This window comes from Callionymus lyra, chromosome 17, assembly GCF_982586985.1.
Source record: "Callionymus lyra chromosome 17, fCalLyr1.hap1.1, whole genome shotgun sequence".
NCBI classification, from domain to species: Eukaryota; Metazoa; Chordata; class Actinopteri; order Syngnathiformes; family Callionymidae; genus Callionymus; species Callionymus lyra.
The window spans coordinates 11,615,857-11,641,507 of NC_141834.1; the positions used below are offsets into that span (position 1 = coordinate 11,615,857).

Genomic DNA, 25,651 nt, shown 5'->3' on the forward strand with positions numbered 1-25,651 from the left:
ATTATATTATTATTTATTACTTTATCAAGGCAGCTTCACACAATAATCAAAATATAATGTGTTGAATGTGAGTCATATCTTAATGATTAAATAATAAAAAGGCAAACATTCCTCAGATAAACACCTGTAAACTATGAAATCTACCATCCAGTGATATGGACGTGCTAACTGTCTACTTTACTTACTTGTTTTAATTAGTTAGTTGCTTGTTAAACCTTCAGTATTAGTTATTTTGTATTGGCTTCTGTTAAGCATTCAATCATTTTGTGACTCATGATTTGTTTCGACATTTATCAAGATAATCTACAAATTGCAATTTGTTAAAGACCCTTTATGTAATACGGAAAATATTGTTTCTGGCGCCCCCTGTGTCCAACTGGCATAATTACATTTTCTTTTTTTTCCCCCTGCTTTTTCTTAAATACACGTTCATTTGTTCACAAAGTTAAAGACTTTCTCGCTGGTAACTTCAAATCATCTCTCAGTGTCTCTGACCCACTGCTTTAAAGCAGTTTTCCGGTCATGTGACGCTCGTGTTGTTGCGTGGATGTTTGCACTGACATGTACAGTATGTAGGTTTGACTCACTGCACATTTGTGCCACACATGGTCCGTACGGAGGAGGCGGGTTCATCCAACAGATGGCAAACAGTCAACAACCCTCCATCTGAACGTCACAACACGGAGAGAGTCCGACCTCAACCATCGCATGACGATAGTGTCATGGCATCAAAACAGAGCTTGATGGGCGTCTTGACACTCGGCGGCCCCCGGAGGAAAGAGGGCGGGATGGGGGGGCGACACTCTTCACCGACATCTGACACATCAGCTTCATACGGCGCTGACACTTCTGCTCTGCTTCCTTTCTGAAATGCACACACACACGTCAAATACTTTCTCTTACACACCGAAGTATAAACAGGTGCACGACTCAGACACCTGTGTTCGTGGGCGACGTGGTCGATGGTGTCCGGCCGACCCTTGTTGAACCGACGTCAGAGTCCATTTACTCAGGTTACAGCTGTGAAACTTCACAGATTTGATAGAAATGAAGATTTTTATTGTAAAAGAAAGGGATTAATATTAACTTGTGCAACACACAGGAAGTAGAAATAACTGTATTACAATGCAGGTCAATTTGCCTCATTTAATAAAAGTTTTGCCTTTAATACTTCAAATAATATACCTATTATATTTTCCTTTTTGAAAATAAATTACCTAAAATGGCAGCCATTTTGAATACTTCGATATAGAAGTTATATATTTGGTCTGTTTTATCATCATTTGACAGTCATAGTACTTTCAATTAAAAATATATATATATCACAGGTGTCTTTATACTTGTGATTAAAATATCTACATCAAATGCGTAAAACACTATCATTGAATATTCAAATTCAATCCAAGTTTGTGGAATTTACTTGGGATTTTATTTTAATATTTTGGGAAAGCTAACTAGAATTAAATGTATTTATTTTTTCTTTTTCACATATTTATTATTATTATTTTCAGCTTGTGTGGAGAGAGTTTATGTTTTTTATGGAGATAAGTATGGAAGTATATCAGTGCCATCAGAATATTGAGTGGTTAAATTTAACATTTCAAATAATGAAACGTTGAAATTTGAATAATTACATTATCAAAGGTATAATTAAAACTGGTCAGAAACTGTGACATTTGAAATGCTAACCTAGGAGCTAATTCTGTGTTTTACTCTTTAATAATGTGGAAAAAATTGTACATTTTGTTGTTAAAAACCTCCAAAGAAAATGTAGATTTATATACACAAGTCATGGAGATGTTAAAAAGAAACACGTCATGAACAGTTTCTAAGAACATTTTGACAAAGTGTCAATTTCGTTCTTTTAAAGGTTGTTTTTTCCTTATAAAACCTAATAAAACGATAATAAAAATCTTCATTCAAGGATATAAACATTAGTTGATAAATAATTGTAGGAAATTGTCTCCGATTTATAGATCAATACTAAGTCACGAACTTCACCACCAAAAAAAATAGAAGACTTTCACTAAACAAATCTTCCAGACAAGTTAACTAGAGCAAGTTACCTCCACTCTAGCAAAGGAACATCTCAGTTTCCATCTGTTATTCAGCATCAAACGTCGCGGAAGCATCGATGCACATTCCTTTTTTATAACACCATGCGGATATAAAAATATATTCCTCAAAGACATTCCTCTTAAATCGCTGCTGGATATTGGAAATCACAAGCTTTTTACCTCTTCACATCTTTTTTGCCGGGTTTGTCCCTCAGGTCTAAATGTTTATTTTTTTTTCCCATGATTCATTTTTTAGTAATCATCTTTGCGTTCTGGAAGCATCGGGGAATCATTAAATTCCATTAACACAAGTAAATATAGCAGAAACCCTTTTTTTCAACCTAATAAAATCTATTTACAGACATCGGCTCAATTTGTGTTTAAAAAAGGTGGAATATCTTAATAAATAATGATTAATGATAGTAAAAAAAACAAAATACACAAACCCAAAGTGTGTATTTATAATATTTTACGCCATATTTTCTACAATGAGGTTTATTTTTAAGTCTCTAAACTTGTCCGTTGTCCTTGAGTAAATGCGCGGCGGCTATTTATCCTTTTTAGAGACGTGAGTCTGTCGGCGATAGAAATATAATTTAATAACGCTGACATTTAACTGACATTTAACTGATTTGAGCAACAGCGAGAAGGAGGACAGTGGAAGAAGGACGGACACGTCAAGGGCAAAACTATTCGTTGTGTAACTTACGGTCAACTTTTTCTTTCCACGCCGATATTCAAGGACTTGTGCTTCATAAATACTTTGTTTTTCCTGAGACCGAAATGATAAAATATTTGTCGTTAAATTACTATATTTGCCGACTTAATCTAGGGCATACATTCAACATTTTTGTCGTAATTCTTTTGCTATTTTTGACCAAACAGCACCAAAAAAAATCTTGATATTTCAGTGGAAACACCCTAAAAAACCGCCACTTTTCTTTTTGAACGAAGCCAAAAGTATGGATGTAATGTAGTGTGTGAGATTTGATCAAGGGCTGTTTCGAGGCCAGACTCGGCTACACTGGGGTCCCCCCGAACACACACCAGCGTATGTTCCATAACAAGGTTAAACAGGCTTGTAAACATCAATTAATATCTGTGTTTCCCACCAGAGCTTTGAAAAGAAGCTTCATTTCAACTGTGGCTCATAATGCATGACTCATGAATAAACAAACTGGTTTTCTTTGATAATGTTTTTGTCTTATTTATCTCTAAAATATTCCTCTAGAGAAGGTTGTTTTGTTTTTACTGATAATAACATTAGGAGAGTTTTGTATGAAAGTATTTTAGTCTAATAAACTCAGCTTTTTTCATTGATACATTTAAGGGTTTAAATTAGAAACTAGCTATGGTTTAATGAAGCTTCATGAAACAGTGTTATGTTTTGTTTAGAGGTCAGTAGGTGGCGCCATCAGTTTAAAAATGACATGATGTTTCTTTAATACAGTTGTTCAAAACAAAGGAGGATAGTGCAGAGACCGCCATCTAGTGGACTCTGAAAATAATGACACTGCTTCATGAAGCTTCATCAGACCATCACTACTATAAACATAATAAACACTACAGTCATTGGAAAAAAAAAAAGTTTATTTTTTATTATAAACCTATCGACAATTGATCATTGAGCGGAATAATTCATAAATGATACCGGGTTGTAAACAACATGCATCCACTTATTAGTTTATTATTATTTATTATTAGTCATGAAAATGTCATCTTTTTGATATTAGAACTTGTTGGTTTACTTTTGTTTATATTTTAAATTCATTGAAAGGATTCTATTCAATTAAAAAATACTAAGATACAAATGAAAAACGACAGCTGCTAGCATTGTTATAGCTAAGCTAGCAAGTTAGCTTAACATTTTCTTCCCATCGGTTTTGGAGTTGATTCATCGGAATTATCGGCTTTTTTTATATAAGAAATTTTACTTTAACGTACAAAACTATATTACGATATCAAAGGTATAATTATAAAAAAAACTGGTCGGAAACTGTCAACATTTGAAATGCTAAGCTAGGAGCTAATTCCGTGTTTGATCACCCAATCATGGGGAAAAATAGTAAATTTTCTTGTTAAAAATGTCCAAATAAAATGTAGATTTATATAAACAAGACATGGAAATGTCATTAACAGTTTCTAAGTACATTTTGACACATTTTTAAATTTGCTCATGAACTGGAAATTGTCCTCAAGTGCGATTGTTGGAGAATTAACCTGTTCAAACAGTGGATTCTTCCGCAGAGTAAAAACATTTAGTGACCACATTTCCTGACCTTCATCCCCCCCCCCTCCGTCCAGGTGCCGGCCCTCCAGCCGACCGGACCGTGGTCATCGAGGAGTACCGCTACCTGTCCCAGAAGCTCTTCGCCGCCGTCTCCGTCTTCGCCGGCCTCGGGATCCTGCTCGGCATCGTCTGCCTGACCTTCAACATCTACAACGGCAACGTGCGGTGAGCAAACAACAACAACAACAACAACCCCGCCTGATCAATACAATCTTATTAATTATTTCTCAGGATTTTAAAAATGTACGCCACAAAGCTTTTGAGTTTTGCACCTGCACACAAACAAACAAACAGACCTCAAGGTCGTTCATTTGTAACGATTTTTTTCAAAAGTAATGAATTTGCCGTTGAATTAAACAGGTTTTTTTCCGTTATTAAAGCGGCTGCTGTGTGTGAAGGTCACCTTTTCGGAGGAGCCACGCGGGTTCTGGAAATTTGACATGTGAATAGAAGTGACGCGGTGTAACAACCCTGCAGCTGCTCTAGCAGAGCCCATCATTTATGTGCTCGCGCTCCGGCTGTGAGATTTTTCGTGGAAGAACGTGATACAGGGAGAGACAGCCATGACAGAAAAAATATAACTCGTGCTCAGCGGAGATCCTTCCCCTCCGTTAGAGGTTAATATTCACGTTGAAAAGGCAGTTTAGCGGCTGCACTGTACTATAATATATCCGGACTTATATTCCTCCCGCTGGTTTTTTTCTCTTTGTCACAGTCTGACGCCGACGTCTCCACGAAATTCAAATCGGTCGCCTGTTTTAAAAAAAAAAAAAGCCGGTGATCCGAGGATTTCTAAGATTAATAGATGTCGGTGAACTCGCTGCAGCGTATCTTTCTTTTTTTTTTTGTTTAAAAACATGCTGTTTCTATGTGTGACCTGGTCAAAGTGATTTCAAGTCCTGTAATTCTGGAAGATTATCAGGAGCGCCGGAGGTTCGTTCCTCCAGCAGAGAGACCATTAGGATTCAGACGCAGACGGCTACTCTCAGTTGCCAAAACAAGTCAAAGACGTTTTCAGATATATATAAAAACAAGTTCTCCAGTCGCTACTTTAGGAGACAAGAATACACCAGTGATTCTTGAGGTTTTTAAAAACATTATTTTTATACTGGAATCAGTTTGTTCTGTGTATTTAAATGTCACATTTAAAAGTGTTACTTTTTAATGAGATGCAAGCTGTGCTAATTATTAGGTTATGTATGTTTTCCAAATGTGGCCTGGGATGGATGGATGGATGGATGGATGGATGGATGGATGGATGGATGGGTGGGTGGGTGGATGGATGGATGGATGGATGGATAGATGGGTGAATGGATGGATGGATAGATGGGTGGGTGGACGGATGGATGGATGGATGGATGGATGGATGGACGGACGGATGGATGGATGGATGGATGGATGGATGGATGGATGGATGGATGGATGGATGGATGGATGGATGGATGGATGGATGGATGGATGGATGGATGGATGGATGGATGGATGGATGGATGGATGGATGGATGGATGGATGGATGGATGGATGGATGGATGGATGGATGGATGGATGGATGGATGGATGGATGGACGGACGGACGGATGGATGATATTCAATTATCATATATTTTCACGCGTTCAGTTTGATATTTTAATTTCAATTTTCAAAAATATTTTTTCAAGATTCAATATTTTTTTATTCACAACCTTTGAAATTCCACATTAAAAAAATGTAAAGCCTATTAAATTTGTTATTAAAAAGTTCGAAGCCTTTAAAATAAAATATTAAAAAATTTGAAACCTTTTAAAATCAATATTAAAAAAAATTCAAAGCTTTTTAAATTCCATATTAAAAAATATAAAGCCTTTTAAAATCCTTATGTAAAGAATTCAAAGCCTTTTAAATAAATATAAAAAATTTGAAGCCTATTAAATTCAATATTTAAAAATTCAAAGCCTTTTAAAATCAATATTAAAAAAATTCAAAGCCTTTTTAATTTAATATTTAAAAATTTGAAGCCTTTTAAAATCAATATTAAAAAAATTCAAAGCCTTTTAAATTCAATATTTAAAAATTCGAAGCCCTTTAAGTTCAATATAAAGAATTAAAAAAAAAGATTTTCTTTTAAATATACTGCAATACCGAGGAAGCAGGAAATTAATTTAAAAAAATTAACAGTAATAATAATTGGTCTTTGTGCTTTGCCAGGAAAAAACAAAGTATCTTGTGGTACAGGAGTAAATATGTTGAACTTCTCTTCAAATCTTTATTAAAATACGGGTTTCTTAATGGAAGTAAAGCTTGACAACACATTTTGTTTTTACTTTATCCATGGTTTTAGACGGTTTAACATGTATCAATGTATAAATGTTAGGCTTAGACTGAGTTGAGAATTTCGGCTGATCAAGCTCAAACAAGATTAGACCGTGTCTAACGGTGCTGTTAGTTTGAGCGTCATTTATTTCATTGGCTTGGATTTTGCTTTTTGCAGTTTGATTAGATCATTGTGTCTTTGAAAGTTTTAGAATTTCTCTCGCTTCGGCCTCCAAAACACAATAATTATTTCTCAGATCTCACTCATTCTGTCACTTGATGTGTTCGTCCTTGTTCGCTGTATTTCTACAAATATTGGTTTCATGCTAAGGTCAAGCGTCGAGTGTCTACATCTGCCTCGTGGGCCGAACGGACCCCGCCTGTTGCATTCTTCCACGCCAAAATAGGATTAAAAATGGGATTTAAAAAATGCTCCAAGGTTCACCAGAGACCAGTGCGCTGCAAAGTGAGAAAACAAAACCTCTTTATCTGGTAGTTTCCAGCTTGTCATCATCTCCATCCCGAGGTTTCCTGGTCGTGTCACAACAAAGGACCGTCGGCTGCAGCTCAGATCAATCGTTCGCATCTTTGATGGCAGAGATGAGGAAAGATGAGATTCTGATGAAATCACGACATGAAACGAATATTAAAAAGGGACTAAATAATTTCCACGGCAGCATATAGTCAAAGAAAAGCTCTGAGATCAATATGATTAATATTTCACTGCAGTACTCACTGGGCCCATCTGGGGGCAGCATGATAAGAATTGTTGTTTGTAATCCACTTGAATTCGAAGAAGATGAAGTCTTCATCATACTCTGGACTATTTAAAAATTGAGATATTGGGTTTTAAGTAGGAGTTGATATTGGAAAGAATCTGGCGATACGATACGTATCACGATACAGGGACTACGATACAATGTGTTTTGATACTGTAGGAACAAGTATATACTTGTAGTATTGTCGAGTACTTGACTCTGGTGTCGCAGAATTTACAGACCACATGACTCTTGACAAAGTCGTAACTGATTTTGTTTGTTTTGACAGCAAAATATGTCCAAACATCAGCTTTAAAAGCTGCTGGATTCCACTGTATCCTCTCATCCTCAGTCCTTGCACAGGTCCTCGCAAGATTTCATTGTTCCTTAATGTACAGAATTACTTCTGCCAACTACCTACCAAAACTTAAATCACAAAACAAAAGGAACAAACGTGAATATTTGCTGGGGGAAAAAAACTGTAGTATTTTATTTTATACACAGTATTATACATTATATTGAAATATTTACCATATTGTGATGAACATAATATGATTTGAAAGCCAAATAAATCGATACAGTGCTGTTTCTATACAATATCATGACAAATATATGGTGATATTTAAGTGTATATATATATATATATATATATATATATGTTTTCTGAAAACTGCAGAATAAACGAATTCATTAACACTTACTGAAGGAAAAGTCGAACGTTATCAATTACACTCCGAGCGAGTCTCTCTGAATTCTAACCGAGCGCTTGAAGGTTAAGGTGTGAACCCAGAAGGAAGGTAAGAGGCTTAACTGTCCGGCGAGGTAAGAGGGGCATTGCATAGAAGCCGGGTTACGTTCAGGTAACCTGTGTCTCCGTTGTAATATCACACCTCGACTACATTTCTGTCACGGTTTGCAAAGAACCTTGCTAAAGGTTGACGTCTGGTTGTGTTCAGATCTTTTTTCCTTTTTTTTGGTTGCATAAAGAGACTTTGATCTCAGCTTTTATTCCATCCCGCTACTTGAGGTTGATTTAAAATTTTTAACCCCCCCGTCCCCGTCCCCCCCAGCAAAGAACTCACCATATCAAACCTGAGTTCAAACTTGGAACACGTGTTTAGGAAGCAGCCATATGCAAGTACAAGATAACGGGGGGTTTATGCTAAATGTCGGGCCTTTCGCAGACGCGTCTCTGTGCTACAAGATAAGAACTCAGCACCTCTCTCTTCAGAACGTGTCCCGCAGTCATCTCAGGGTTTTCTTTTTTTTTTTTAAATGTTCCTCGTGAGGTTGAAGCGTGGCCACCGTGCAAGTCCTGGTACTTTGTATGGGGAAAAAAGTGTGAGTTTTTTAAAAGTGCGGGACCTCAGGGGCCACACGGAGGCAGGTCAGCGGGATGATGATGATGATGATGATGAAGGAGGTGGTGGGTTCGAATCCCAGTATCTGTCTGGTGTCGTCTTTGAATTATTTACTTAATCATCCCAGTATGTCGGGTGTGTTTTGCAAATTAAACCAACGCGATCCGAAATCACTCTCATTACGTTTCTCTGATTGTGCAGCGTTGACTTCTGGGTAATTACGCTTTAATTGCCTCGGCGCGATCTTCCGTTCATCTTCCGGTAATCTGATCAACACTTTGATAAGCGACGAGTGGTCAAAAGAGCCGACGAACAAAGAGCATTTTTAACATCCGCAAAAAAAAAAAAAAGTCAAATGTCGGCTCCGAGAGATTTTTAAAATCGGTATTCCTGGGGTCACGGAGGGATTTGTAGGTGAGGCGGAGGATTTAGAGTTCAAACGGTGAAGATTTTTTGTGGGTTCAGATGCCAGTTTTTAAGCCTCCAGTCCGTGATGAAAAGGAAGGTGTCGTTTGATGGTTTAATATTTGGATTTCCCGAGTGTGATTGAAAAGGACGACGACAAGGTTGCGCGGCACTCGAGGGATGCAGCAGTTGTTTATGTCATTAAAATATATCTTCCGACCATCATTTTCGGGGGCCTCAAGCCGTGAGCCCTGAGATCGCGGATTCATTTCAATAAATAAACTGACATCAAGGCTTTTTTACGACGCTCTCAATTATAAGAGAGGGTTTCGGAGAGCGATGTAAATCTGTCACTGAGATCCGAAAAGAGTTCGAAGGGATTGACACGAACAACAAAGTCATAAATATTTGGATGTTGAACTTTTGCTTAACTTTTTCAAAGGCCAGGAGATGGTTCAGGGCGGGGGGGTCACCCGACCTTTTCGGCATTATATTCACACCTTCAGGGAAAATAAAAAAGCAAAAAAAATGAGAATTATGTGCATGAAAAATCAAAATAACGCTGACTAAGCAAGAGCTCACTTGGTTACAACAACATGTGTATTTGATTGTATGCAGATGATGGTCTTCTGTACGTGTGAGTCGCCAAACTTTTGAGATATTGTGTTAGCAGGTTTGTTTTTAAGCATTATTTATATGATGGTTTATATGAATTATAATAAGAAGAGTAAATATTATATTTTATTATATTTTCACTAGTTAACTAGTTTATTGTTTCCATTACGAAACAAGCCTTTTGACGTGTCCAGAGTCAAAGGTCATGTCATTTCCTAAGCTTTTCACGATCTTCTTTCAAAATAAAACGCCTATATAATTAATAATAGAATCGTCACGACATTTCTATTAATTATGTTTTTCTGAAGGGTGTATTAGCTTGTAACGTTGACCCGGTTCGGCGGAGCAAAAACGGTTTTAAGAAAAAATAGTAGACTAGTAGAAAGAATACTTGCTCAAAATGAGCTTTTTAAATATAAAAGTAATTGTGATTAACACACAAATCAAAATATTTTGAAAAAAATAATAATTTAGTGGTCCACTTGCAATATCCTTCACGGCCCGCCAGGGGGTAGCGAACCACAGGTTGGTAATCACTGAAATACATTAAATGTATTGTTCTGACACATAGACTAAAAATGTGATTTTATATTTTGTTGTGTAACGTTTTTTGAAATCATAGAAACGTACTGATAACACACAATAATACATTTCTTTGTATATCATTTGTGTTTGTTTTGCAAATTTGTACGGGATGTTATTAAAACAATTAACCTAATTTGAGATATCTATATCGACGTGACTACTCAGTGAGAATAAACAATACTTAACCCTTATCTCCGGGTCAAGGTGACCCGAAGGCCCAGAGATAAAACAAGGATTAATGAGAGTCATTTTGTACTTTAAATGTTTTATTCTACAACTTTCAAATGAAAAAAAAAGAAAACAAAATGACATTTTTTATTTACATTTAACTGAGATATGGGTTTTCTTAACACTAGTACATAATTGTATTTCAATAACTTTCAATAAAAACAGTATAAAGATTATACATTTTGGCATCCACTTGTAATACAGCCACGGCCCACTAGGGGCGGACCAGCTCGAAAGCTGCGAATCACTGATAACGATATATTAAATTAATGGTAGAGTTAAAAAAAAAAAACAAATCCCAATATTGGGCGACTTTGATTCTCTCATGAGACACTGAATAATTTCCATCAAGCCGGAAAAAAATGTCCAAACGACACCCACTCGTCGATGCTGTAGACACATGCAGGAAATACAACCCTGTAAATAAATATATAGAAGGAAACAGTCCAGACTCTCGCGTGTGGGAGTCCAGTGAATACATTAAATACATTTAAAAAATAATAATAACGGCTGAGCCAGAGCAAAAGTAAGTATGGAAGATAAATGTATGTTATAGATAAACTGAGATATGATATACAAAAGCAACAGTTATATAAGCATCTGGATGCAGAAACGTCGGGGAAGAAAATAAGCATTTAGTGGATTCGGCTATTTAGCACCTGAGGGAGGCACAATCAGACGCGGAATCAAATAAAGGAAGGACGTGAGTCAGACATCTGAGGATGAACGTGGCGATGGAATGCAGGAAATAATTACCAAACACCCCTGGTGGGAGAATCACACGCTCGTCATCCAAATATAGACGTCCATATATTTTTTTCAAAACCATCTGGATTTCAAAGTACGAGAGGTTTTTTGAATCTGGTGGCCGAAAAGGGTTTTTTCGTTGTGTTGACGGGAAAAAAAAAATTGATTTTCTAACGGCGATTGTGGTGTCGTCGCAGGTACATCCAGAACTCCCAGCCGTACCTGAACAACATGACGGCGGTGGGCTGCATGATGGCTCTGGCTGCAGTGTTCCCGCTGGGCATCGATGGTCACCACGTCCACAGATCACAGTTCCCTGTTGTCTGCCAGGTAATTGGAAAAACAGCTGGAGGTCTCGGCAGACACTCATTGTCTGGGAAGAGATTTAAAGTCGCCGGGCGCCCTCGAAGACCTTCTTTTTTTTTAGGTTTTAGTGTGTTCGTATTGTGTTTTTGGTGCATTTTAGGTCTTAAATAGTAGTTTATGATGCAGGAAGTGTGAAAAATGTGACAGTATTATGAGGCGTCGAGGTTTTGTTGATGCAGGAAGAAGAATTATTGCAGAACATTTCGTCCTCATAAGTTGGTTTTATACCAAAACAGATGGTTTTTGGAAGGAAACCTTTTCGAAAAGCACAGTAGTATTTCAAAATTAGTTCAGATTTATAGTCATTAAATCTTTCTTTCTAATTAAATTACATTGTTTTTCGTTTTTGTTGTGGAAATTTGAGATTTGTGTTGTTTTTAAACTAATATTTCTATTTATTTATTTATTTTTTAATATTTTTGGTTCCCCCAATACTCGCATATTTTTTGGCCAATTAAATTTTGTTTAAGGTGGTCAATAAAATTAAAATAAATTATCTGTAGACAGTTTACAGTTAAAAAAAACTTGGAAATCACAATTATGTAAATCAAAAACTTTTATTTATTATTTTTGTGATGATATTAGAGAATTTAAGAATGAAATGATATAAAAGAAATAGAAAATTAAATTAAAATTCAATTCAATTTAAAAAGGCGACATTAGTGAGAAAAGAAACATCAGTTTAACAGGCAGAAACCTGAAGCAGAACCAGACTCTTAGTGAACGAGTCAGTTTTAATCCAATTTTAAATGGTTTCGCCCTATTTTAGAGTGCTAATAAATGTGTTTTTCTAAATTGTATTTGGCTCTTTTAGTCTTGAACTTGTTAACATCAAACTTTTCATTATCTTAAATGTAAAAATAAGATTTATTTTTTTGGGTCTTGTTTAGTTTCGCTGATCGCAAATTCAACAGCAGTGAAAAGGCAAAGTTTGAGGCACATAATAAGATTCTCTCTAACAATCTACTTCACATCTCCATTGAGGCAGAGAAACATTTAAAACTAAAGTCAATTAAAGGAAATAAGGTGGACTTTTACTACAAAGTTTTTACCAGAAACGGTTTTAATGTCAATCGCATAAAAAAAAAGAGATAAGACTAAGAAAAATACAATAGAATATTTAAAAACTATATTTTGACCCCTTTAATTCTCAATATTTATATTTTCCCCATTCCTATCACGGAAGGCCTGACGCAATATTAACCAATCAGAAGCAACAAAAGCTGTCATTACTGCACCACTTGTCAAATGCTGTCGCACAGGATTCTTCACTCATGAGCCAAACTTAAATCTGGAGCATTCTCGCTAAACTTTACGGTAAATTCCCCAAACGCCATAAAACGCCCGGCTTTTCAAATGAAGAGCATTGAATCAGTTGCGTCTTCCTTGTAGTCCTTTACTATCATGGTCAGGTTAAATATTTTAAACATAGAATTTCAAATGAATTGATAATTAGATCGTAATATTTCAGCTATGACTCTTATGTCGATGTCAAAGATGACAGGTTTATGAAGAAGCTATAAATCAATATTCACTGCCATAGATCTAGAGCAGGGGTGGGCAATTATAATTCTCTTAGGGGCCGTCAAGCAAAAAGAAAGACGAGAAAATCCCTCAAAAAAGGACATTTGTCATTAGGTCGTGACATTTATTAGGATAAATAAGCTGCAATTTTATTCTTGTATATACAAGTTTTTTTCAAAACATTTCTTCAACTTGCTTGTTTTGAGGGATTAATATATACTCGAAAATTACACACAAGAAAGGAAGGAAAAAGTAAATAAGTGTGAAAATGTAAATGTATAATAAATACAAAATAAATGTGTTAATGCATTAGAACCATTTATACATGATCATACTTTGACATTATGAGGGCCACATAAATACAGTCTGATCCAGAGAGTGTCGACTAATATCCCACAACATATAACTACAATTAAATATAGACTTGTAGAGATATTATTAATGAAATCATATATTTTTTAAACTTCATATATGTGTGAAAAATGCTGATGAAATATAAAATAACCAGTAGTCAATTTAATAATCTTATCTTTTGAGTTTTTATACTTGTAAATCTGACGCTAAAGGACACGTCACTGAATTTGTGTTACAATTTTCCTTCTGATAACATGAATTGATCACTTGAGCAGAAGATAATGAGACTCGATCAACATGGCTGTGGTGAATATGTCGCGTGTCTCGCTGTGATTTATCGTTTTAAAGAGCGTTTCTCGTTTTTTTATTTCAACTTTCATTCATCGTGAGTACTTCATGGTGCTGGATCTTTTCGTTCGCCACGCCATGTCAGTTTTCATAAGATTCTCTCATTTCCCCCCGAAATTGTTTACACCAAAAGGATATTTAGGCGATTTGTCATTCGTTTTTCCTGGCGGGAGACGAGACCAGTGGACCAGTCAGTCATCTATTCTGATTTAGAGTCGCTGAGTGGACGACACATGTGCGATGTCTCCGACCATAAGTTTCTATTTGAATAAGAACGACTGGTGGACGAGCAAAACTGTCTCTGACTCTAGGACTGGGACAGATTTTAGACATTTATTGTTTTATTTTACACATCTAAATTGAAACAAAAGTAGAAAACACTTTTCTGTTGCAGTAGATGCATCTCTTACTGAAGGCAGTAATAAAAATATACGTTAGTGCCGTCAGAATATTTTTCGTGGAATTATATTAAAGTTTGAACTTCGATTTTTTTTATTTTTTAAATGTTGGTTACTCTAACCATTTAAATATTATTTTTTGTTATAATTTTATATCATGATTTGTATATTGAAAGGATTTTTTATTATTATTCTAAGAGTAATTGTTTAAAAAACAACACATTTTTTTTAAATTAAATTAATTTAGTTTTATTTATCACACATAGAGTTCGATACTCTATTTCCAATAATTCAAATTCATTAAATTAAATTAATTGTAATTTTAGTCATTAAAATACCATATACAAATGTATACTAAGGTATAACAGGGCCAGCATTTTTATATTGAATTTTAAAAAGATGTATAATTTCAAAATAAATGAATTTTGTTGTTAATATTTTGATTCCAACGTTTACATCTTCTTTTTTTTTCTAAAGTCAATCTGCGCCTTTAACTGTTGTTTTCTCAACACACTTTTTTAATTTATTAAAAAATTGTGAATATTTAAGGTTGAATTAGGTTTATTTTTACATTTTTTATCAATATTTTGTCATTTGTTGCCTTTAAATTCAATCTAAAAACTCTTTATTTTTTGTCAACAAGTACAAACAAATCAAACTATTTTCAACTAAGATAAAAACAATGTAAACTAAAATTAAACAATTTTCAACTAAAATCAAACTATTTTCAAATAAAATCAAAACATTTAAATTAAAATTAAACAATTTTCAACTAAAATTAAACAATTTTCAACTAAAATCAAACTATTTTCAACTAAAATCAAAACATTTAAATTAAAATCAAACTATTTTCAACTAAAATCTTTTTTTTTTAAACTAAAATCAAACAATTTTCAACTGTAATCAAAAAAAGTAAACTTTTATCAAACAATTCATCAGACAATTTCCTTTATATGTTGTTTTCTGTACATACTTATTTGTTTATTTTTAAGGAATTTAATTCAAAAATCAATATATTTAACGTTGTTGTTAGTGTTTTGTTTTTTAATCATTCAACATTTTTACTCATACATATCAATCTTTTGTCATTTGTTGCCTTTAAAGCATTAATAAAAAAACAAAATGACTATTTATTCTAAGCAAAAAGTACAAACAAAATATAAATCAGTTATAAAGGTGATAACGCAATTGTGTGATTGTTGTCATGTGATGTCATCAAAGCTATACAAACGCTAGCGCCCCCTTCAGTTTGTCGCTGAAGGGATCAGAAAGTTTTAAAAACGTCCAACATGAAGGGATTCCTGGTCGGAGTGGAGCAACAAATAATTGAATGAACAAATGAAGAGCCAGCGAGCCGGAGCCAGAATAGACTCCGAGACACCGTGGTCTCCGGCTCCTCTAATAAGGAGTGGGAGTTCTCTCTCTCCGTCAGCCATCTTTGTGTTGCGTAGGTGAGACGGAGAGAATCTTCTTCCATTTCTGTCGCTCCTCGTCCTCTCGTCCTCCGCCCGACCCTTTTATTCTCTCCGTCTCTCTTACCTCTGACTCCCCGGCTCGTGACCTTTACTTTACCGTGTCTTCCATTCTCCTTCATCCATCCATCCCCCTCCAACCATCCATCTCTTTCCACCCACCTTTTTTTTTCTCTCTCTCTCTTTCTAACAGTTCCGTCTGTGGCTGCTGGGTCTGGGCTTCAGTCTGGCATACGGCAGCATGTTCACCAAGATCTGGTGGGTCCACACCCTCTTCACCAAGAAGGACGAGAAGAAGGAGAAGAAGAAGGTAAAGAAAAAAAAAAGTTTCCTCGTCTCATAAGCCTTCATCCCTCGCTCCGACCGCACAGATACACACTGACACAGATACGTTTCTAAATGCGATACAAGCCGCTTTCAGCCCTCGATAACGTCGCCCGCTTTATTTATTTGCCGAGAGGGTCGTCGTCATGGAGATTAAGATATAGGATCCTGTGGCTCATCCTCGCCGGGAATAAAAGATTTATTCAAAGTGTTTCAGCGGAATATTCAACGTCGAGATTAACCTTTTAGATGTTGAAACTTTTCATTTTGTGTTGTTTAAGTAAGTTGTTTTTAAGCGTTGAATATGTATAAACATATACTTTTTTCTGAACTCCGGTTGTGTTATCAGTTTTATCTTGACCTTTAAAGTATATACTTTATTGATTGTTTTGATTGTTTAAGCGCTTTGTGACCCTGGTCTGGAAAAGCGCTATACAAATAAAAATTACTAACTTAAATTACTTATTTTTTTTAATGTGTATATTGAAAAGCTTGATTTTATTTTTTTAAATATATCATTTAAATCAGAAATTCGAATATATTTATCACATTTTTTTTATATTGAGTTTAAAAGGCTATGAATATATTTTCAAAATAAATGTGTTTCCTTTTTACGCATACATTTTTATCCAATTACAATACTTAGAATATACATTTTAAACTCTGAAAGCTTTTTGAATCTTAACATTTTAAATCTATATTTTTAGTTGGAATTTAAAATGCTACAAATATGTTCAATATAAATACATTTTCCACATAATTTAATATTCTCATTCCAAGAAAAACTGAATTCAATATGTTTTACTTTACTTTACTTTACTAGACTTGTAGAAGTTCAATATCAACATGTTGGTTTAATACTACCAAAAATTGTACTGATGTAATTTTAACAAATCTTTTTCTTGTTTACACATATTGTTTGAAGTTCCAATAATGAAAAATATATGTTCTAAATTCAATATTTTTTCATGAGTATCATTTTAAATTCAATATACAATGCTGATGTAATACTGGCAACACTTTTTATTATATATTGAAAGTCCATGAATATTTTGAAAATAAATGAATTAATGTTTTTTTACACAAATAATTTGATATTCTAATCTCAAATATTCAAAAATACATTTTCTAAATTCAATATTTTTTTATTCGTAGCATTTTAAATTCAATATAAACATGTTTGCTATAATAGTGCCAACATTGTACATTGAATTTAAAAGGCAGCAAATATTTAAAAAATGAATTGTTGTTTTTTTAGAGTTTGATATTCTAATCTAAAATATTCAAAAATAAAATGTCTAAATTCAATATCTATTAATATGTAGTCTTTTAAATTCAATATAAAATGTTGGTATAATAGTGGCAAGTTTGTAATATTATATTTATAGGCAATGAAAAAAATAAATTTAAAGTCAATGAATATCTTCAAACTAAATAAATTGTGTTGCACTTATGGGATATTCTAATACTTAAAAAATATGTTTTTTAAATTTAGAAATTTTCATTATTACCTATTTTTTTCCAAATCATTGAATATTTGTTTATTTTTTACACATATATAAAAAAACAACAACATTTGTTGCCTTCACAATTACAATTCAATACAAAAATTATCGTAATTAGTTTGTATTTAATTATTAATTAAAACAAAGTCAACTTTCAATACACAAACTATTAAATTCACTTATTCAAAATAATTCTTAAAAAATAAAAACAGTACTTTTATGAATGGCACTGAAATCCAGAACGCTTCTAATCCAGAGAAAACTCTCACAGATTTTTTTAAAAAGGCAGAAAATAAAAAAAACGTTTTTCAAATCCAATTTCATGCAACTTAAGTGACGAGCCGCGAAGAAACCGCCGCGTGTTTCCATTTCATCTTCGGTGGGAAACCATCCAGAAGAAGAAGGTTTTCAGGAGGAGCTCGGAGGAAGTTAAGGAGCTCATTCATTTGAGGAAGCGTGACGCTTTGATTCAGGGGATAAACAAGTGATTTGTCAGAAGCTGCCAGTTTTAGAAGAAACATCTCTTAATATCATCAGGTGAGTCGGCTTTAAGAGCCGCTCATGAAAACACGGATTCCGGATCATCCGGGGACTCGCAAGGACACCTGTCCTGATGTTTGTCCTTGTTTTCGGCGCCGCCCGCCACGACCTTGGAGTCTGACGACCATGATGCTTTGTGTTCCTCGCAGCAACACCTGGAGCCGTGGAAACTCTACGCCACCGTCGGCGTGTTGCTGGCCATCGACTTCCTGTCGCTCATGATCTGGCAGATCGTGGATCCGCTGCACATCACCGTGGAGGTAAAACACGTGACGGATTTATTCCCGATTCCGGGGGCTTTTTTGTTTTTTCCGAACTACTCTCGGGGCGAAATGCTCGGCAGCACTTTTAATGGATTGATGGATTAAAGCGGAGCCGCTGCCAGGAAGGTTTTTAAACAATTTGGCTTCATTATTTTGAGTGATTCATGTCCGGGAAGAAACAAATCTCTGCGGCGCGTCATCAGGGTCGTTTAATTGAAGACACGTCATCGTTCGGTGAAGATGGTTTTACCTGATGACTGGTTTTTTATTGACGTGCATTTAAAATATATATAATTAAACATTTTCCAGGTGTAATCAACCATTTTCAACTATATTATTAAACCATTTTCAACTAAAATCAAACAATTTTCAACTATAATCAAACAATTTTCAACTTTAATCAAACAATTTTCAACTATAATCAAACTTTTTTCAACTATAATCAAACAATTTAAACTATAAACAAACAATTTTAAACGATAATCAAACAATTTTCAACTTTAATCAAACAATTTTCAACTTTAATCAAACAATTCTCAACTATAATCAAACAATTTTCAACTGAAATCAAACAATTTCAACTATAATCAAACAATTTTCAACTTTAATCAAACAATTATCAACTATAAACAAACAATTTTCAACGATAATCAAACAATTTTCAACTTTAATCAAACAATTCTCAACGATAATCAAACAATTTTAACTATAATCAAACAATTCTCAACTATAATCAAACAATTTTCAACTATAATCAAACAATTTTCAACGATAATCAAACAATTTTCAACTTTAATCAAACAATTTTCAACTGGAATCAAACAATTTTCAACTGGAATCAAACAATTTTCAACTGAAATCAAACAATTTTCAACTATAATCAAACAATTTTCAACTATAATAAAACAATTTTCAACTTTGATCAAACAATTTTAACTATAATCAAACAATTTTCAACTATAATCAAACAATTTTAACTATAATCAAACAATTTTCAACTATAATCAAACAATTTTCAACTTTAATCAAACAATTTTAACTATAATCAAACAATTTTCAACTATAATCAAACAATTTTAACTATAATCAAACAATTTTCAACTATAATCAAACAATTTTAACTATAATCAAATAATTTTCAACTATAATCAAACAATTTTCTACTATAATCAAACAATTTTAAACTATAATCAAACAATTTTAACTATAATCAAACAATTTTCAACTATAATCAAACAATTTTAACTATAATCAAATAATGTTCAACTATAATCAAACAATTTTCAACTATAATCAAACAATTTTAACTATAATCAAACAATTTTCAACTGTAATCAAACAATTTTAACTATAATCAAATAATTTTCAACTATAATCAAACAATTTTCTACTATAATCAAACAATTTTCAACTATAATCAAACAATTTTAACTATAATCAAATAATGTTCAACTATAATCAAACAATTTTCAACTATAATCAAACAATTTTAACTGTAATCAAACAATTTTCAACTGTAATCAAACAATTTTAACTATAATCAAATAATTTTCAACTATAATCAAACAATTTTCAACTATAATCAAACAATTTTAACTATAATCAAGCAATTTTCAACTATAATCAAACAATTTTCAACTATAATCAAACTATTTTCAACTATAATCAAAAAAATTTCAACTATAATCAAAAAATTCTCGACTATAATCAAACAATTTTCAACTATAATCAAACAATTTTCAACTTTCTTCAAACAATTTTCAACTATAATCAAACAATTTTCAACTATAATCAAACAATTTTCAACTTTAATCAAACAATTTTCAACTTTAATCAAACAATTTTCAACTATAATCAAACAATTTTCAACTATAATCAAACAATTTTAACTATAATCAAACACTTTTCAACTAAAATCAAACAATTATCATCTGTATTTAATAAATTTCCATCTATACAAAACAAAATCAATGATTCTCTGCTGTGATGATTCGACCAAACGTCTTCTCAGATTCCAACATCATTCACGTTCATACATGACCTTCACTTCTGCTGCAGCAGTGAACCACACGCTGATGAAGCAGCTCTTATTAGCTTCACATCATCATCACCATAGACAGGAGGCTGCAGACGATCAGATTCTCTCTCAGGCTCCAGGCGTCGTGAGCCTGAGACGCTGAGATGTCATTATCAAGCCGAGAAGAAACTAATATGTCTTTTTAAAAACATCTACTCCATGAGCATCTGAGGTTTGTTGGAAGGAACTGTTTACCCGCGAGGATCAGCCGCCGCCGAGGATTATTCTCAGCGAGCGCTTCTCCTGCCGCCATTGTGTTTTTCGACTGATCTTTCTTCTTCTCCGTCTTCATCCTTTTTTATTCCCTCCTTCATCTGCCACGTTTGCAGAAGTTCACCAGGGAGGCCCCGAAAGTGGACCTGGACGTCCTGATCCAGCCGCTGCTGGAGCACTGCAGCTCGGAGAAGATGAACACTTGGCTGGGTACGTCTCTTCATGGCCCGGGTCTCACATCTCTGCCCCCCTTCTCTTCATCCCCCTCTTTTTTCATCCCCCCTTTTCTCTCGGCTGTGTTTCTCTCAGAGCCCGGCGGCTCCTGATAGTTTGAATTAAGTTAAAATTGTTTGATTATAGTTGACAATTTTTTGATTACAGTTGAAAATTGTTTGATTAAAGAAGAAAATTGTTGGATTATAGTTGAAACTAGTTTGATTTTAGTTGAAAATAGTTGGATTTTAGTTGAAAATTGTTTGATTACAGTTGAAATTGTTTGATTATAGTTGAAAATTGTTTAATTTTAGTTGAAAATTGTTTTATTTTAGTTGAAAATTGTTTGATTTTTAGTTAGAATAGTTTGATTACAGTTGAAAATAGTTTGACTTTAGTTGAAAATTGTTTGATTTTAGTTTAAAATAGTTTGATTACAGTTGAAAATTGTTTGATTTTAGTTGAAAATTGTTTGATTTTAGTTGAAAATAGTTTGATTACAGTCTAAAATTGTTTGATTTTAGTTGAAAATTGTTTGATTTTAGTTTAAAATAGTTTGATTACAGTTGAAAATTGTTTGATTTTAGTTTAAAATAGTTTGATTTTAGTTGAAAATTGTTTGATTTTAGTTGAAAATTGTTTGATTTTAGTTGAAAATAGTTTGATTTTAGTTTAAAATGATTTGATTATAGTTGAAAATTGTTTGATTACAGTTGAAAATTGTTTGATTATAGTTTAAAATAGTTTGATTACAGTTGAAAATTGTTTGATTTTAGTTGGAAATTGTTTGATTTTAGTTTAAAATGATTTGATTATAGTTGAAAATTGTTTGATTACAGTTGAAAATTGTTTGATTATAGTTTAAAATAGTTTGATTACAGTTGAAAATTGTTTGATTTTAGTTGAAAATTGTTTGATTATAGTTGAAAATTGTTTGATTTTAGTTTAAAATAGTTTGATTACAGTTGAAAATAGTTTGATTTTAGTTGGAAATTGTTTGATTTTAGTTTAAAATAGTTTGATTACAGTTGAAAATTGTTTGATTTTAGTTGAAAATAGTTTGATTTTAGTTGAAAATTGTTTGATTTTAGTTGAAAATAGTTTGATTACAGTAGAAAATTGTTTGATTTTAGTTGAAAATTGTTTGATTTTAGTTTAAAATAGTTTGATTTTAGTTTAAAATTATTTGATTATAGTTGACAATTGTTTGATTATAATTTAAAATTGTTTGATTTTAGTTAAAAATTGTTTGATTATAGTTGAAAATTGTTTGATTATAGTTGAAAGCTGTTTGATTACAGTTGAAAATTGTTTGATTTTAGTTGAAAATAGTTTGATTTTAGTTTAAAATTGTTTGATTAAAGTTGAAAATTGTTTGATTACTGTTGAAAATTGTTTGATTAAAGTTGAAAATTGTTTGATTAAAGTTGAAAATTGTTTGATTATAGTTGAAAATTGTTTGATTAAAGTTGAAAATTGTTTGATTACAGTTGAAAATTGTTTGATTATAGTTGAAAATTGTTTGATTAAAGTTGAAAATTGTTTGATTATAGTTGAAAATTGTTTGATTAAAGTTGAAAATTGTTTGATTATAGTTGAAAATTGTTTGATTTTAGTTAAAAATTGTTTGATTATAGTTGAAAATTGTTTGATTTTAGTTGAAAATAGTTTGATTTTAGTTGAAAATTGTTTGGTTTTAGTTGAAAATTGTTTGATTTTAGTTGAAAACTGTTTGATTATAGTTGAAAATAGTTTGATTTTAGTTGAAAATTGTTTGATTTTAGTTGAAAATAGTTTGATTTTAGTTGAAAATTGTTTGGTTTTAGTTGAAAATTGTTTGATTTTAGTTGAAAACTGTTTGATTATAGTTGAAAATAGTTTGATTTTAGTTTAAAATTGTTTGATTATAGTTGAAAACTGTTTGATTGTTTGATAGATGAACACTTGTCTGGATACGTCTCATCTCTTCATCACTTGTCTCCGGGTCTCACATCTCTGCCCCTTCTCTTCATCCCCTTTTTTTTTTCCTCCCCCCTTTTCACTCAGAGCCCGGCGGCTCCTATGAAAATATAATGGTGCTGAAATTCAAATAATGTGGGTCACAAAGTGGGCCACTGCCCTGCAGCCCCGTCTTGTTGAAGGCAGATGAAGACGAGGCTTTGATATGAGGGCGACGTATGGAGGAGACAGTCCTGGACGATGATCCTGCTCCCAGATATTCTCTTTCTTCTCTCGCTTTTATTGTCTTTTATTCATGAATCTTTGAGCGTCTGTGGCTGGAAATACTGTCCTGTTCAAGGTCGTTCTGACCAACACTCAAGGTCAATATCAGGAGTGAGGACTCGCCGTCACATGGATGATCACATGACACACGACATGATCACGTGATTAAAGCAGTTCACTTGAAAATTGTTTGATTATAGTTGAGAATTGTTTGATTTTAGTTTAAAATTATTTGATTACAATTGAAAATTGTTGGATTAAAGAAGAAAATTGTTGGATTATAGTTGAAAATTGTTGGATTATAGTTAAAAGTTGTTTGATTATAGTTGAAAATTGTTTGATTTTAGTTGAATATAGTTTGATTTTAGTTGTTAATTGTTTGATTTTAGTTTAAATTAGTTTGATTTAAGTCAAAATTGTTTGATTAAAGTGGAAAATAGTTTGATTATAGTTGAGAATGGTTTGATTTCAGTTGAAAATGGTTTGATTTCAGTTGAAAATGGTTTGAGTAAAGTTGAAAATCATTTTATTACAGTTTAAAATTGTTTGATTTTGGTTGAAAATAGTTTGATTTTAGTTGAAAATGGTTTGAATTAAGTTTAAATTGTTTGATTACAGTTGAAAATAGTTTGATTTAAGTTTAAATTGTTTGATTATAGTTGAAAATTGTTTGATAATAGTTGAAAATCATTTTATTACAGTTTAAAATTGTTTGATTTTGGTTGAAAATAGTTTGATTTTAGTTGAAAATGGTTTGATTTAAGTTTAAATTGTTTGATTACAGTTGAAAATAGTTTGATTTAAGTTGAAATTGTTTGATTTTAGTTGAGAATGGTTTGATTAAATTTGAAAATTGTTTGATTTTAGTTGAAAATAGTTTGATTTAAGTTTAAATTGTTTGATTACAGTTGAAAATAGTTTGATTTAAGTTTAAATTGTTTGATTTTAGTTGAAAATGGTTTGATTAAATTTGAAAATTGTTTGATTTTAGTTGAAAATAGTTTGATTTAAGTTTAAATAGTTTGATTTTAGTTGAAAATTGCTTGATTTTAGTTGAAAATTGCTTGATTTTAGTTGAAAATAGTTTAATTTAAGTTTAAATTGTTTGATTACAGTTGAAAATAGTTTAATTTAAGTTTAAATTGTTTGATTTTAGTTGAAAATTGTTTGAATAAAGCTGAAAATTGTTTGATTTTAGTTGAAAATAGTTTGATTTAAGTTTAAATTGTTTGATTACAGTTGAAAATAGTTACATTGTAAACAGTTATTAAAGTGAAAATGCTACAATTTAACATATATGACAATTTTTTATATTATATTATATATATAATAATATAATAATATATATATATATATATAATATTATATATTATATTCAAATTTTTATTTATATGCACCTTTCTTGTTATTTTTGTAAATATGATTGTGTATATAATATAGTGCAGATTTATTTTCTATTCTATTTAGATTTTTTCTTTTTTTTTTAATATTTTATTTCTGGGTGTTTTATTTTTCTTCTGGTATATTGCTCTTGCTGTTTGTTAAAAATAATTTCCCCTCGCGGGACAATAAAGGGATTCTGATTCTGATTCTGATTCTGAAATTTACAAAGAGAATTATATGGTTATAAGTGTATGATAGTATAAGTTTGACAAATGTCGTTTAGATCAATGAAATAAAAATAAAAAATCGACATGTTGACAAATGAACAACAGCATCAGCTGTAATTATAAGTCCATAAATCCAAGTCGTCCAAAAAGAAACCGTTTCATTAAAAGTGCTCGTATTTCTCCAGTTACGTCAAGAGTCCAGTGAGAAAAAAGTCTCATCTCTTGTGACTTTATTGCAAAAGTGTGTTTGACGAGCAGATTTGAACCACATCACTGACTCAGACTTATATTTATCCTCGAGGAAAAGTCTCTGCAGAGCCTCAGGACGACATCTTCTTAAAAGTCTCTGCAGAGCCTCAGGACGACATCTTCTTAAAAGTCTCTGCAGAGCCTCAGGCCTGGACGACATATTCTTCCTGGATTAAGAGTCTTTCCAAGCATGTGAGGAGCTGCTGCTGCTGCTGCTGCTGCTGCACCTTCACTAGTCATCTGGTCTCATGTCAGCTCCTCCACTGTGGTGCCATCATTTATCAGACTCTACACTGACCTGGGCTCAGATTTCACTCAATACAGATTCCAAGAAGAATTCACATAAATATTATTTCTCTTTCTTCTCTTCCTTTTATTTTTGCTTCATGCTGCCTTTTCCTGTTCTTCATTTTCCTATTCCTCCTCTTTCTTCATTCATTTCTTGTTCTTCTTGTGGTTCTTCTTTCTCAACTTCTTCATCCTTCTCTTCTTTATTTACCTTTCTTCCTATTCTTCTTCATCATTGTTTTAATTTCCTTCTTCATCCTTCTCTTTTCTTTATTTACCTTTCTTTCTATTCTTCTCCTTAATTGTTTTTCCTTCCTTCTTCATCCTTCTCTTTTCTTTATTTACCTT

The 25,651-nt window shown here is 32.7% G+C and overlaps 1 protein-coding gene across 1 annotated transcript in view; it reads left to right on the plus strand.

Moving 5' to 3' along the window:
- The window catches only part of gabbr1a (gamma-aminobutyric acid (GABA) B receptor, 1a), a 123,948-nt gene that overhangs the window by 82,643 nt on the left and 15,654 nt on the right, over positions 1-25,651 (plus strand). The window contains exons 16-20 of the mRNA XM_087779176.1: positions 4,362-4,512; positions 11,534-11,666; positions 15,992-16,108; positions 18,317-18,427; positions 20,837-20,930. Of these exons, the coding sequence (XP_087635302.1) occupies positions 4,362-4,512; positions 11,534-11,666; positions 15,992-16,108; positions 18,317-18,427; positions 20,837-20,930 (606 nt within the window). The remainder of the gene's footprint in view (positions 1-4,361; positions 4,513-11,533; positions 11,667-15,991; positions 16,109-18,316; positions 18,428-20,836; positions 20,931-25,651) is intronic.